The sequence below is a fragment of the Pteropus vampyrus genome, unplaced genomic scaffold (genome assembly GCF_000151845.1).
Source record: "Pteropus vampyrus isolate Shadow unplaced genomic scaffold, Pvam_2.0 Scaffold65, whole genome shotgun sequence".
In the NCBI taxonomy this organism is placed as follows: Eukaryota; Metazoa; Chordata; class Mammalia; order Chiroptera; family Pteropodidae; genus Pteropus; species Pteropus vampyrus.
Genome location: NW_011888846.1, coordinates 5,661,109 through 5,673,674, shown reverse-complemented (window position 1 = coordinate 5,673,674; position 12,566 = coordinate 5,661,109). Strand labels below are relative to the sequence as shown.

The 12,566-nt window shown below is 53.9% G+C and overlaps 1 protein-coding gene across 3 annotated transcripts in view; it reads right to left on the bottom strand.

Moving 5' to 3' along the window:
• Positions 1 to 555: 555 nt before the first annotated feature.
• Positions 556 to 12,566, bottom strand: part of KIAA0040 (KIAA0040 ortholog) — a 37,139-nt gene continuing 25,128 nt past the window's right edge. For 2 of the 3 annotated variants that reach the window (XM_011361246.2, XM_023531259.1), the window contains exon 2: positions 3,244 to 6,746. In XM_011361246.2, coding sequence (XP_011359548.1) covers positions 6,322 to 6,621 — 300 coding nt within the window. In that variant the 5' untranslated portion in view covers positions 6,622 to 6,746 and the 3' untranslated portion in view covers positions 3,244 to 6,321. Of the gene's footprint in view, positions 2,518 to 3,243; positions 6,747 to 12,566 lie in introns of those variants that run through there. The other variant, XR_002780639.1, reaches the window with a different exon arrangement.

Here is a 12,566-nt window from a genome sequence, read left to right as displayed (position 1 = left end):
CTGAATCATTATAATTAATGCAGAGCCGTGGCCAACATGTTTAAAAGATAAACAGTGATGTGTACATACACATGCGTCTGTCTGTCTGTCTCCCCAGCAGCTACTCCAGAGGCCTCTGCTCTCGCCCCTCCCCAGCGCCCGTTAACTCACAGGTCTGTGTTTACTTAGTGTTTGCTACTTCCCCCTTTTTCCTTTAAGAAGACATTGACTGACTTCATGGGAGGGAATGCTCTGTATCGCCAGGACACATGAGTGTTTTTCTGCAGCCGGCACCTCTGAGGATGCATTAGTCTCCCCGGTATCTGGTCTGCAGGTGGTAGTGTGAGGACGTTCCTGGTCCTCTGACCTGTGACTCTGCCGGGAGTGGGGGTGGGCTGGGGCCTCTGGTACCCCAGAGGGAGACACTGCACCTGTCAAACCTGAGTGATGTCTGGGAGAAGGTTATAGCAAATGTGAAGAAAGTAACGGTCTGACTCCAGCAAGTAAGGAAGCCAGGCATGGCTTTTTGATTTTCAAAGTATTTTATTTAAATAAGTTTTTCTATTGGTGCATTTGAATTTTCCAGAAAAAAAATATTGACAAATACTATACAACTTGTACCATTTCTATTCTTCTTGAAGAGGCCACTGCCTTTTCTCTACCTCCTTCCTCTCCTTCCCCCCAAGAAGCAGAAAAGCAAACCCATTGAGCGGTGGGGAGACCTCCTGAGACCTTCAACTCAGCAGCCAGCCTGCCCTAAGCTGCGGAAACCCCGGGGCCCCTCCCAGGCCGGTGCTGGTCCCGGAAGCCTCTTCTTAAGGATCCTATTTGCCCTTCATTAGCGTCAATCCCCCGAGGCGGGCCCAGCAGAGGCTCCGTCCTGAGGCAGCCCTGTGGCCAGTGGCAGTTGTGGGACAAGAGGCCTAGAGGAAGGAGTAACCGTGGGCGGGAACAGCGGATGGAGTGGGGGGCAGGGGTGCCAGCAGGGGAGGGAGGAAGAGAAGAGTGAGACCCGGGAGAGAATGATGAGGATGAACTGGGAAGCGGGGGACGGGCGCCTCGGGCTCCTTTCACACACCCATTTATTCAACAAAAACACGAGGCCTCGCGCGCCCCCCCCCGCCCCCCCCGCCCCCGGCACTGTTCTCGGCGCTCCAGGGGAGGCCGCGGTGGGAAGACAGGCCTCGTTCGGGGCTTAGCGTCCTGCGTCCAGGCCTGTGGGGGCAACCGAGACGTGAGTTTGGGGATGTTTTGCGCCCTGAGGTAGAGCAGGTCCATTCGATTAGGAGACAGCAGGGCACTGTACCTGGAGACGGAGGCTTTGTCACAGCAATGACAACCGACTGCCATCTTAATTCAAATGAGCAGCCGGTTGCCATGGCAACTGTGTTCCTCGTGTGGTCCCGATCCGGGTGATCTCTTCTCCTAGATCACATCTGACACCAGCCTCAGCTGTCGGCTTCCACGTCTCCCCAAGTCATCCCTCTCGGGGACTGAGGGTTGGCGGTAGGAAGGGGAACTCGTCCCGGTGGGCAGCGGTGGACGCGGTGAGGCCCGTGTATTTTGTGTGGGGAGATGACTAGTCATCCTGCGACATCAAGGGGACAGTCAGATGCTCCATGAGACGCTCTCCATGTGACAAGGGGACAGAGAATCAGAGGGTGGCTTCTCTCTCTGGTCAAAAGGGTTTAGGAGTGAGGGGCCTGAGTGCCCAGGATTCTTGGAGCCACTCAAGGCGAGAGGGTGAACATGACTGGTCCCCAAATCATGCAGGCCTGAATTAGGGTTCATAGGGTCACCTGTTAGGAGGCCTGGTGCAGCGGGCGCCACCCAATGCCCGCCCTCCACAGGCCTGGAGTACACCTGGAGGGCAGGGGAGTGCCAGGTAGCCCAAGGGAGCAAATACAGTGCATTTTTCCATTAGCACAATCTTATAGAATTTAGTTTTTGCTACTATAAATATCAGAGTTTAGCTATATTATTAATTAAGTCACCATTTCACCACCATTTAGAACAGCTTCCATGGGGAAATATTTCAAGTGAACGACCCAGCACATTTGCAAATGAACTTCGACAGTGCAGCCTGCACCCGAGTTGAGAATTACCCATCATTGAAATGTGGTCCCAGCACAACCAAAACACCGGCTCATCATATATGTGGGTGGACTCGGCCCCCCACCTTCGGCCTGATGGGGAGACGCTCTCACATGAGGAAACGTGGACCCAGTTTACATGTCCCCACGGACCTCTGGGCACACACGTCAACCCAACTCTTGGTTCTGCGTGCACGCCCCTGCAGAATTCAACACCCACCTCCGTCCATTGTAGCAAGTAGCGAGCTCACTTAGAAGGGCCCTTGGGGGACTGGGTGAGGTATGACAGGTTTGCCCTTAACATCGTCACGTGTCCAACGGCAGCCGCAGACGGCCGTGAGTACCAACTGTGTGCACAGCACTTGCTGAACTTCAAGATAAATATCAACCAACCTCTACACAGCTCCATCCTGCTTCCGTTTAAACTGCATCTTCTGCATCCCACCTGCAACATACTTAATTAAAATGTAAACAGCTGTATGTGGCTAACAGTACCACACTGGACAGTGTGGGTACGGAACAGGCCCATCATGCCTCGTTCTGTCGGACAGCGTGGTTCTCGATGGTTTCTGCTTCATGACCAGCTTCGTATCATTGAGGGAGGGGGCAGGAGCATCTGAATCATTATAATTAATGCAGAGCCGTGGCCAACATGTTTAAAAGATAAACATTGATGTGTACATACACATGCGTCTGTCTGTCTGTCTCCCCAGCAGCTACTCCAGAGGCCTCTGCTCTCGCCCCTCCCCAGCGCCCGTTAACTCACAGGTCTGTGTTTACTTAGTGTTTGCTACTTCCCCCTTTTTCCTTTAAGAAGACATTGACTGACTTCATGGGAGGGAATGCTCTGTATCGCCAGGACACATGAGTGTTTTTCTGCAGCCGGCACCTCTGAGGATGCATTAGTCTCCCAGGTATCTGGTCTGCAGGTGGTAGTGTGAGGATGTTCCTGGTCCTCTGACCTGTGACTCTGCCGGGAGTGGGGGTGGGCTGGGGCCTCTGGTACCCCAGAGGGAGACACTGCACCTGTCAAACCTGAGTGATGTCTGGGAGAAGGTTATAGCAAATGTGAAGAAAGTAACGGTCTGACTCCAGCAAGTAAGGAAGCCAGGCATGGCTTTTTGATTTTCAAAGTATTTTATTTAAATAAGTTTTTCTATTGGTGCATTTGAATTTTCCAGAAAAAAAATATTGACAAATACTATACAACTTGTACCATTTCTATTCTTCTTGAAGAGGCCACTGCCTTTTCTCTACCTCCTTCCTCTCCTTCCCCCCAAGAAGCAGAAAAGCAAACCCATTGAGCGGTGGGGAGACCTCCTGAGACCTTCAACTCAGCAGCCAGCCTGCCCTAAGCTGCGGAAACCCCGGGGCCCCTCCCAGGCCGGTGCTGGTCCCGGAAGCCTCTTCTTAAGGATCCTATTTGCCCTTCATTAGCGTCAATCCCCCGAGGCGGGCCCAGCAGAGGCTCCGTCCTGAGGCAGCCCTGTGGCCAGTGGCAGTTGTGGGACAAGAGGCCTAGAGGAAGGAGTAACCGTGGGCGGGAACAGCGGATGGAGTGGGGGGCAGGGGTGCCAGCAGGGGAGGGAGGAAGAGAAGAGTGAGACCCGGGAGAGAATGATGAGGATGAACTGGGAAGCGGGGGACGGGCGCCTCGGGCTCCTTTCACACACCCATTTATTCAACAAAAACACGAGGCCTCGCGCGCCCCCCCCCGCCCCCCCCGCCCCCGGCACTGTTCTCGGCGCTCCAGGGGAGGCCGCGGTGGGAAGACAGGCCTCGTTCGGGGCTTAGCGTCCTGCGTCCAGGCCTGTGGGGGCAACCGAGACGTGAGTTTGGGGATGTTTTGCGCCCTGAGGTAGAGCAGGTCCATTCGATTAGGAGACAGCAGGGCACTGTACCTGGAGACGGAGGCTTTGTCACAGCAATGACAACCGACTGCCATCTTAATTCAAATGAGCAGCCGGTTGCCATGGCAACTGTGTTCCTCGTGTGGTCCCGATCCGGGTGATCTCTTCTCCTAGATCACATCTGACACCAGCCTCAGCTGTCGGCTTCCACGTCTCCCCAAGTCATCCCTCTCGGGGACTGAGGGTTGGCGGTAGGAAGGGGAACTCGTCCCGGTGGGCAGCGGTGGACGCGGTGAGGCCCGTGTATTTTGTGTGGGGAGATGACTAGTCATCCTGCGACATCAAGGGGACAGTCAGATGCTCCATGAGACGCTCTCCATGTGACAAGGGGACAGAGAATCAGAGGGTGGCTTCTCTCTCTGGTCAAAAGGGTTTAGGAGTGAGGGGCCTGAGTGCCCAGGATTCTTGGAGCCACTCAAGGCGAGAGGGTGAACATGACTGGTCCCCAAATCATGCAGGCCTGAATTAGGGTTCATAGGGTCACCTGTTAGGAGGCCTGGTGCAGCGGGCGCCACCCAATGCCCGCCCTCCACAGGCCTGGAGTACACCTGGAGGGCAGGGGAGTGCCAGGTAGCCCAAGGGAGCAAATACAGTGCATTTTTCCATTAGCACAATCTTATAGAATTTAGTTTTTGCTACTATAAATATCAGAGTTTAGCTATATTATTAATTAAGTCACCATTTCACCACCATTTAGAACAGCTTCCATGGGGAAATATTTCAAGTGAACGACCCAGCAGATTTGCAAATGAACTTTGACAGTGCAGCCTGCACCCGAGTTGAGAATTACCCATCATTGAAATGTGGTCCCAGCACAACCAAAACACCGGCTCATCATATATGTGGGTGGACTCGGCCCCCCACCTTCGGCCTGATGGGGAGACGCTCTCACATGAGGAAACGTGGACCCAGTTTACATGTCCCCACGGACCTCTGGGCACACACGTCAACCCAACTCTTGGTTCTGCGTGCACGCCCCTGCAGAATTCAACACCCACCTCCGTCCATTGTAGCAAGTAGCGAGCTCACTTAGAAGGGCCCTTGGGGGACTGGGTGAGGTATGACAGGTTTGCCCTTAACATCGTCACGTGTCCAACGGCAGCCGCAGACGGCCGTGAGTACCAACTGTGTGCACAGCACTTGCTGAACCTCAAGAAAAATATCAACCAACCTCTACACAGCTCCATCCTGCTTCCGTTTAAACGGCATCTTCTGCATCCCACCTGCAACATACGTGCCTCCGTCAGGACCCTGGGAAATCGCTTCCAGCGTGCCTGCTGCGAGGCTCTCCCGGTGACTGCCTTAAGTCCTTCCCCACTGAAAACCTTTCGGGGACCTGGGAAACACCTGGCTCAGGGGTAGCATCTCCTTTCCACCTCGAGTATACACTGCACAGGGTCACACTGCAGTCCAGTGAACTGAGTAGAGTACACCTGGTTTCCACAGCTTTCTAGGAGTCACGACCAAGAGCTGTTTATTCTCGTGTGGAGAACATCCAGCGCCTTGCCGGGCGGTTCTGGGGGTCTTGGACCACATTCAATTCCTACCAGGTAATGACCTTGTCAGGACTTGCAGGACAATAGCTGTCGATGGATTCTGATCCACTGCTCTTTAAATGTGTCCTCCCAGGCGAGAGGCTAGAAGCACCGGAACGTGGTAGGTCTGTATCAGTACACGGGGCCGGAGGCTGTACCAGGCTGCTGGGACTGTCCAGATGTGAGGATTTCCAGTCAAAGGTTAGGCAGGGGTAGGAATGGAGAAGCACACGTCTCTAACCTGAGCGGTACATGCAGTAGACCGAGCAGAGGCACCTCGCCTGGGTACATAATTGTGCATATGGGCCTGAACCTGGCCAGGCCTTCCTATGAGGTGTTTTTGCAAGAGCAGAACGCACTGCCTCTCAGGGGGCCTTGCACAAAGCAGACATTCAATGACCATTTGATGAACATAAAACATTTGCCCAGGTACGCGACGCCTGAGTTTGCATGCACACACGCACACGTGTGCGTATGTGTGTGCATTTGGGAAACGTGTCAAGACGTATGGATAAATGTTCCTTGTGCTTTTGCATATGGAGTTTGCCAGAGATAGGCGGAAGGCGAGCCTGAGTTTGTAGAAAAGAGCATCGCTTTTGGACACTGAGCTGCCAAGACGGTGCCCAAGAGCTGTCCATGTGCTCCCTGGGAGTGTCCTCCGTGGGGACACTCAGTCTGAGGTTTGTTCCTTGGTTGAGAAGTTCCTCTGGGGACGTGACTGTGTCACTGCCGGGATCACTGCTCCCTACTCCATGTGTTGTCGGAAGGTGGCTGAGACGAGGGACCCCTCGGCTACCTGCCTAACTAGACAGGCAGCGACAGCCTCTTCTCCAGCTGGAGAAGCTTGGGCTGAGCAGAGATCCAGAGGTCTTCTTCAGCCTTCTTCTTCTTCTTCTTCTTCTTCCCTTTGTTTCGGGGGGGCTGTCGGCCGCTCTCGCATGGCCTGCCGCAGCAGCAGTGACAACAGATGAAGAGGAGTGTGACGAGCACCAGTAGCGGCAGCCCCAGGATGACGCCCAGGCAGATGGAGTTGAACAGGCCCGCTTGGTGTTTGGTTAAGATGGTGTCCCAGATGGCACCGAAGAAGGAGCTCATTTCCTCCATGGCGCTTGGCTAGACGGGGCCGGAGGGACCTCAGAGCTCACCGCCGCATCCCAGGCTCCAGAGGACACAGCCTTGCGTGCTTCCTCCTCTCCCAGCTTTGGGTCTGGTCATGCCACTGAGAGCACCTGAAGGGAGCAAAACAGACCGTTCAGGAAAACTGCAGAGCGAGGCTCTACGATTTTTAATAACATCATAGATTTTAGGCTTAGGAAAGGGGAGGGAATTGCAGATTTGCAGAGTTCACTGAAATTATATTGAGATTCAATAAACAAGATAAACGCGTGCATTTAGTCAATAAGTATTAACTAATGCTTGCTATGTACACGTACTCTGTTGGACTTAGGATATAAAAATTAATAGAATACCAGAGCTGGCCCACGGAAGATGCTCAACAGTTGTCGGAAGGACGAATCGATGTGTAACCTTCCAGTCAGGGGCCGGCTCTCTGCACCCTCCACAGGGCGGTTCTCAGTATTTTCTCCACGGCAGCCCACCTGACAGGTGCTAACACCTGCTCCCCACAGGCTCTGTGCCTGACCTATGAACACAACTGGCCGTTTTCAACGCGTTCAATGTGTTTTCAACGCGTTCAACGTGTTCTCAAGCTTCAGCACAAGACGAAACGCTGGTCTTGCTGCCCGCCATCGGGGCTGGGACGTCCCCGGGCTGCGGGGCGGTCAGCCCTCACCTGGCCTCGCTCCCGCCCTCCTCGCTGTCGCTCCGTGCTCTCGTCCCCGCTCCACGTCTCCCCGTCCTGACATCCCACGCCCGTGCCTGACAGGGACTCGCCGTGCTTCGGGCGGGGACCATCTGCTGGTCCCCTCTGTTCCTTCCTTCCTCTCCCCCATTACCTTCGCCTCTGCTTCCTGCACCTCAGCCTAGTACCCCCAGCTCTCCCTCGCGGACTGCTCCCTTTCTTTTTCAGTGGAAAAGGAGTCTTGAAGGCTGCTCGGCCACGGCACTCGGAAACCGGGCCGGGGCTCCTGGATGCTTCTCTGCTTCTGTCCTGAGCTCGGCCCACAGCGGGGTCTGTTCCAGTCGCTGGGCCAGAGTGACCCCGTTTCCACGGCATCCCCTCTGCCTCTCCACCTGTGTCTCAGGCCTCCGCTCTCAAGGGTAAGTTCTTAGAGGCCCCTTCAGTCCTGGAATCCACGCGTTCATGTGTCCATATGAGACTCGGGGGATAGGCACGAGTCAAGGACATTTAAGAGGCTTCTCGGGGCACGACATTGCCCAGGACCCACGAGCAAAGAATTATTTCCATGCTGGAGACCTTAGACATCGTCCTGGCCAACTCTCTCACTTAAGGACGCAGAGTCTGAGGCTCCGAGTGGGGAAGTGACCTGTCTGAGGACACAGAGCCGTGATGAGCACCCAGACATCCGGACAAGGGGCCCAGTGCCCTCCCAAGGCTGCCAAGCCAGAGGAAGAACTAAGGACGACAGCGTTACTTTACAGTCATGTTTCACATGATACTTTTCTAATCACCTTCACGTGAACTGCATCTTTTAAGTGAGCAGCGGGAGGGTGCGCTATCCATGGCGGGGGGGGGGAGCCCTGGAGACTTGGGTCCAGAGTCATCTGCTTCATCCCGTTGTCCTGAACTGGAACATAAAGGTAGCACCCCGCCTGGGTGCTACGTCACAGAGGTACCCGGGAGTTGTCCTCAAGGTCCGTTTCCTTGGATAACACGCTCTATAAGTGTCCCATGTACCCAGGGCGCATATGTCCATCGAGCTCTGGAAAATGTTTTGAGAGAGTTCTTCATGCATTTAGCAAACACTGACTGCGCTCCTAATATGTGCCACACCTGAACGAAGGACAGAGATACAGTTTCTGGGATCGTGGAGCCTTGTACATTCCAGGGGAATTGGGCTTATTGAGGGATCAGGTCATAAAAGTAAAATATAATAAGCAAATTCCAACCTAGGTGGCTTGGCTGACTGAAATAGAAGCGTGCATTTGAATTACACGTTTGCCTCCACGTCCCAGGCCCTCCTCCGCGTCCCCACCTTTGTCTCAAACTCGTCCGTCCCATGGCACCTAAACAGCCTTTGAATAAATAGATTTCTTTTCAAGCTAAAGCTAAGTCAATAATTCAGTTCTGGATTCCTAGAGGTACTCATTTGAGTCTGTTCTCCAGATAGCCAAAGAGAGTATTCATTAACATTTGGAAACCCGGTCTGGGGAATATTCGATGAAAAGGTATTCTTTATACTTTTTAATCTACGGACTCTCTTCTAGGCGCCCCAGGTTACCTGCTGGGCTCTGCTAATCTACCGTGTTTCATTAGCATTTATGAACCTTGCATCATTAGCATTTCTGTGAAACAATCACACATCTCCTTGGTGGTGCGAATGAAAAGTTGAGAGCTTCCACCGACTGTTTTGTAAAAGGAGTCGTCACAGTTTGGGCCTGAGAAATGCACTCTGGGAAGCCCCATCCTTTCCCTGGCTCTTGGCATCTGCCGGCATGGTGAGAGAACCCATCCATCCTTGTAAAACCGGCAGTAGATGCCCACCAGCCCTGACCGTGTGATTGTGGTCGTGGTGGTGGGTATGAGGAGAGAAGAGGCTAAAAGCTACTCACAGTTTCTTTGAAACCAAAAATTATCTTTATATCCCCTGCGGGGTCTAGCTGGGGAGAGTCTTTCATCCATTCCTTCTCCCAACAGACTTATCCTGGCCTGTGTGCGAGGTGTTGATGGGCCAGGAGCCCCGGCTCTGAGCCCCGAGTCAACCCATGTGGCCTTGGCGAGCTACCGAACCTCAGCTACAAAACGAGGCGAATGAGCTTCCCTCGTTCTGGTGTTGTGGGAATAAAAAGGCTCAGTGTATTTACTGCATTTCGTAAACTGTAAAATGCTGTCGAACATAGTCTATAAAACAGTGGGTTAGTCATCCCGATAACTGGACTAGTTCTAGCCTCGGCCTTTTCTGTCCCATGCTTTACCTCCCAGCCTGATCCTCATCGCCAGAGGACCCTCCACCCCGCTCCCATGACGAGGGGTTCGCGGGGAGCCTCTCTGCTTGTGGCTGGTCCCCAGGCCTGCAATGGAATTTGACCCAGCAACAGGGATGGAGAAGGGTCATGTGGGGGAACATCTGGTGGTACCTGGGGGACCGTGTCCCCCATCACTGTCACCACGACTCGCTGCTGCTACATTCAGCCATATGGTCCCCAGATCTGGGGACACTTGATAGTGTGCTAAGGCTTGAACTCGTCGCTTTAGCTTTGGAGGCGCGTCACCTGAAAAGGTGCCTGAGGGCTGAAGGCAAATGTGTCGAGCCCATTGCTTGGCCAGTGCTCTCCGCAGGTGCGTGTCACAGTGTCGAAGTCCCGATCACAGACTAAACTTACGCTGACTCAAGTTAAAGCGATGAATTCAACTGTCAGCACACTGTGAAGTGTCCCCAAGTTCCGGAAACCCAGGGAAATGAGGTGTTTATCGTGCTTTTCTCAGACGAACGATCGGCCGTGTGGCTGAATGTGGCAGCGGCGAGTGGTGGTGACGGTGGGGTGACACCAGGTAGGCGGCCCCTCGCCCACAGGGCCCCTAAGTCATGTCGACGGCTGGCGTGCTCTAAGAGCCACGGGGTTTTAAGCAAGGAGAGGACGGGATCGATCTGTTTCATAAAGAACGCTGTCACTGAGGTGAGAGATGGCAGGCTGTCAAGGGCGGAAGTGAGCGGAGACGGTGACAGTTGTTCAGGGACAGGGTGAGGGGGGCGGGGGGGGCGGGGGGGGGGGGGGGATGAGTGGCCTGGCAGGCGTTTCCTAGTGGATGAGATGGGAGACGGACATGAGGACGTGTCGCTGGGCCGTGCTCTGCTCTCTGCCTTCCAGCCCTGGTCTCTCGGGTCGTCCAGTCTGGCATATTTTATGTTCTCTAAAACCGGAATCCCATCGAGCCGTCTCTGCCTGAGTCCTGCCTTCTCCCCTGGGGAATTCAAACATCTCATCAGCCCCAGGCGTCTCCACCCTGCTGGCTCAAACCTTGGCCCAGCTCTCCAAACCACCAAGGTAGTCCTCGCAAAATCCCCGTGGTCAGGACAGGGTCACACCCTCAGGAGCCGGCTGCCCTGGCTGCGGGGCGGGGTGGGGGTGGGGCGCTTGGGGCCTCAGGCGGTATCATTAGCTCCGCCCTTCTGGATAGATTTTCTTGACCGTTCTCACCTTATGCGCATGTGCTCGGATGCCCCCATAGATGTGAGTACTATTTGTGCAAAAATCGTCAGTCACAGCAAATAGTCTGCTCATAGATTATTAGGTTTATAACTGCAACCTGGCTCTAGGCATGATGAGATAGATATCTGTATTTCTCCCAATTTAATTAATTGCTTCAAGTAACTAGTCCAAATACAAAGTGGAAGCCTCTTTTTTTTCCCTCCCCAGAGTATGCATATATGGTATGTAACTAGATATCAAGTATTTGAGGAAATTAGATAGGATTCTCCCTCAGAATCGATGTTATAATTATGGCTGCAATCTTAGACAGCGGCACAAATAGATCATCAATACGGGAATGATTAAAGCACCATGATTATTAAAAATAATGACGTGATGCTTTATGGTGTAGACATCCTGGATAGACGACTAATATGTGCCACACCTGAACGAAGGACACAGATACAGTTTCTGGGATCGTGGAGCCTTGTACATTCCAGGGGATCATGTCATAAAAGTAAAATATAATAAGCAGAGGTGGGTCGCGTGGCTGGGTTCCCCGCTTTGTCGGTAACGGACATGAGACCATCGGAGGCTCTGACTCGCCGGACACGCACTTGGCGGTTGGTGCGGTCGGGGCCAGAATCAACGTCCCCGACTCCTGGCATGTCTTCCTGCTGGGTCTCCCCTACAAGTATCCTTGAAAATAAGGAAGATGCCACCACATTCTTGCCCTGGGCACAGGCTAGACTGTCCTTCTCAGGCCCCGGCATCTCTGTGGGGCCATGTGACTGAGTTCCGGCTGAGGATGCTCGGGCCTGGCTCCTGGGACCTCCCCGGAGATCCTCGCCTTCGCTGTCCGCCTGCACAGTGGCTGGCCGCATGCAGAGGACCCCGGGGGAGGACTCCCAGACCCTCGAGGCAGCAGAGATGGAAGGTGCTCCTGAATGACTGTGGGAGCCCAGCACCCCTGCTGACAGGCATCACAGTGGGATGACAGGGAAACAAGAGCTTTGCTGCTGAAGCCACTGAGACGTAAGGATTCTCTGCCACAGCAATTAGCCCATGCGGACTAACGCGAGTGACAGGGCTAACGCTGCCGGTGGTCACGACGGTGCCGTGAGGTCCACGACTGTCCTGCGGTGTGGCTTGGACCGCACAGCAGGGTTTAGCTAAGTTGCTCAGAGTGCAGGTTCAGGGCTCGAACACTCCGGGTCCGAATCCCGACTGTAACTACACACTGCATGATATCGGGCGGGGTCCCCAACTCCCTCTGGGGCTCAGTTTTGTCATTCGCAAAAGATAGATGATGATAACAGGCTGTCGTGAGGACGGAGTGAGTCAGTGTCTGCGATGCCTGTCAGAGCCAAGCCTGGCGATAACATTTGCCCTTATTATGTGACCCCAAACAAACAGGCTGGCCGGCCACAGGAAACAGCCCTGGACTCCTTAGCTGGTGATGGTTTCGTTTGCCTTTTAAGAGTCTAGGATGTCCCGGAGTCCGGATCTTGATTATGTGGGGTCTCCCTTGAATTAAGGCGTTTCTTCTCCTCTCTCTGGTTTTCCTGTAGTAAGGAGACTCTTTCCAAATTATTCCACCCATTTCTGCCCAATCATTTCAGAATTAGAGCATGTACAGACATCAGTCAGAAGTGGCATTGTGAGGACACCGTCTCTTCATCCTCTCTATGGATTTTGTCCTATCAGGCAGAGTCGGACAGGAGCCTCCTTCCTCACCCCCCACCCCCCGCCCCAAGCTGTCCCTTTGTCTCCCTGTG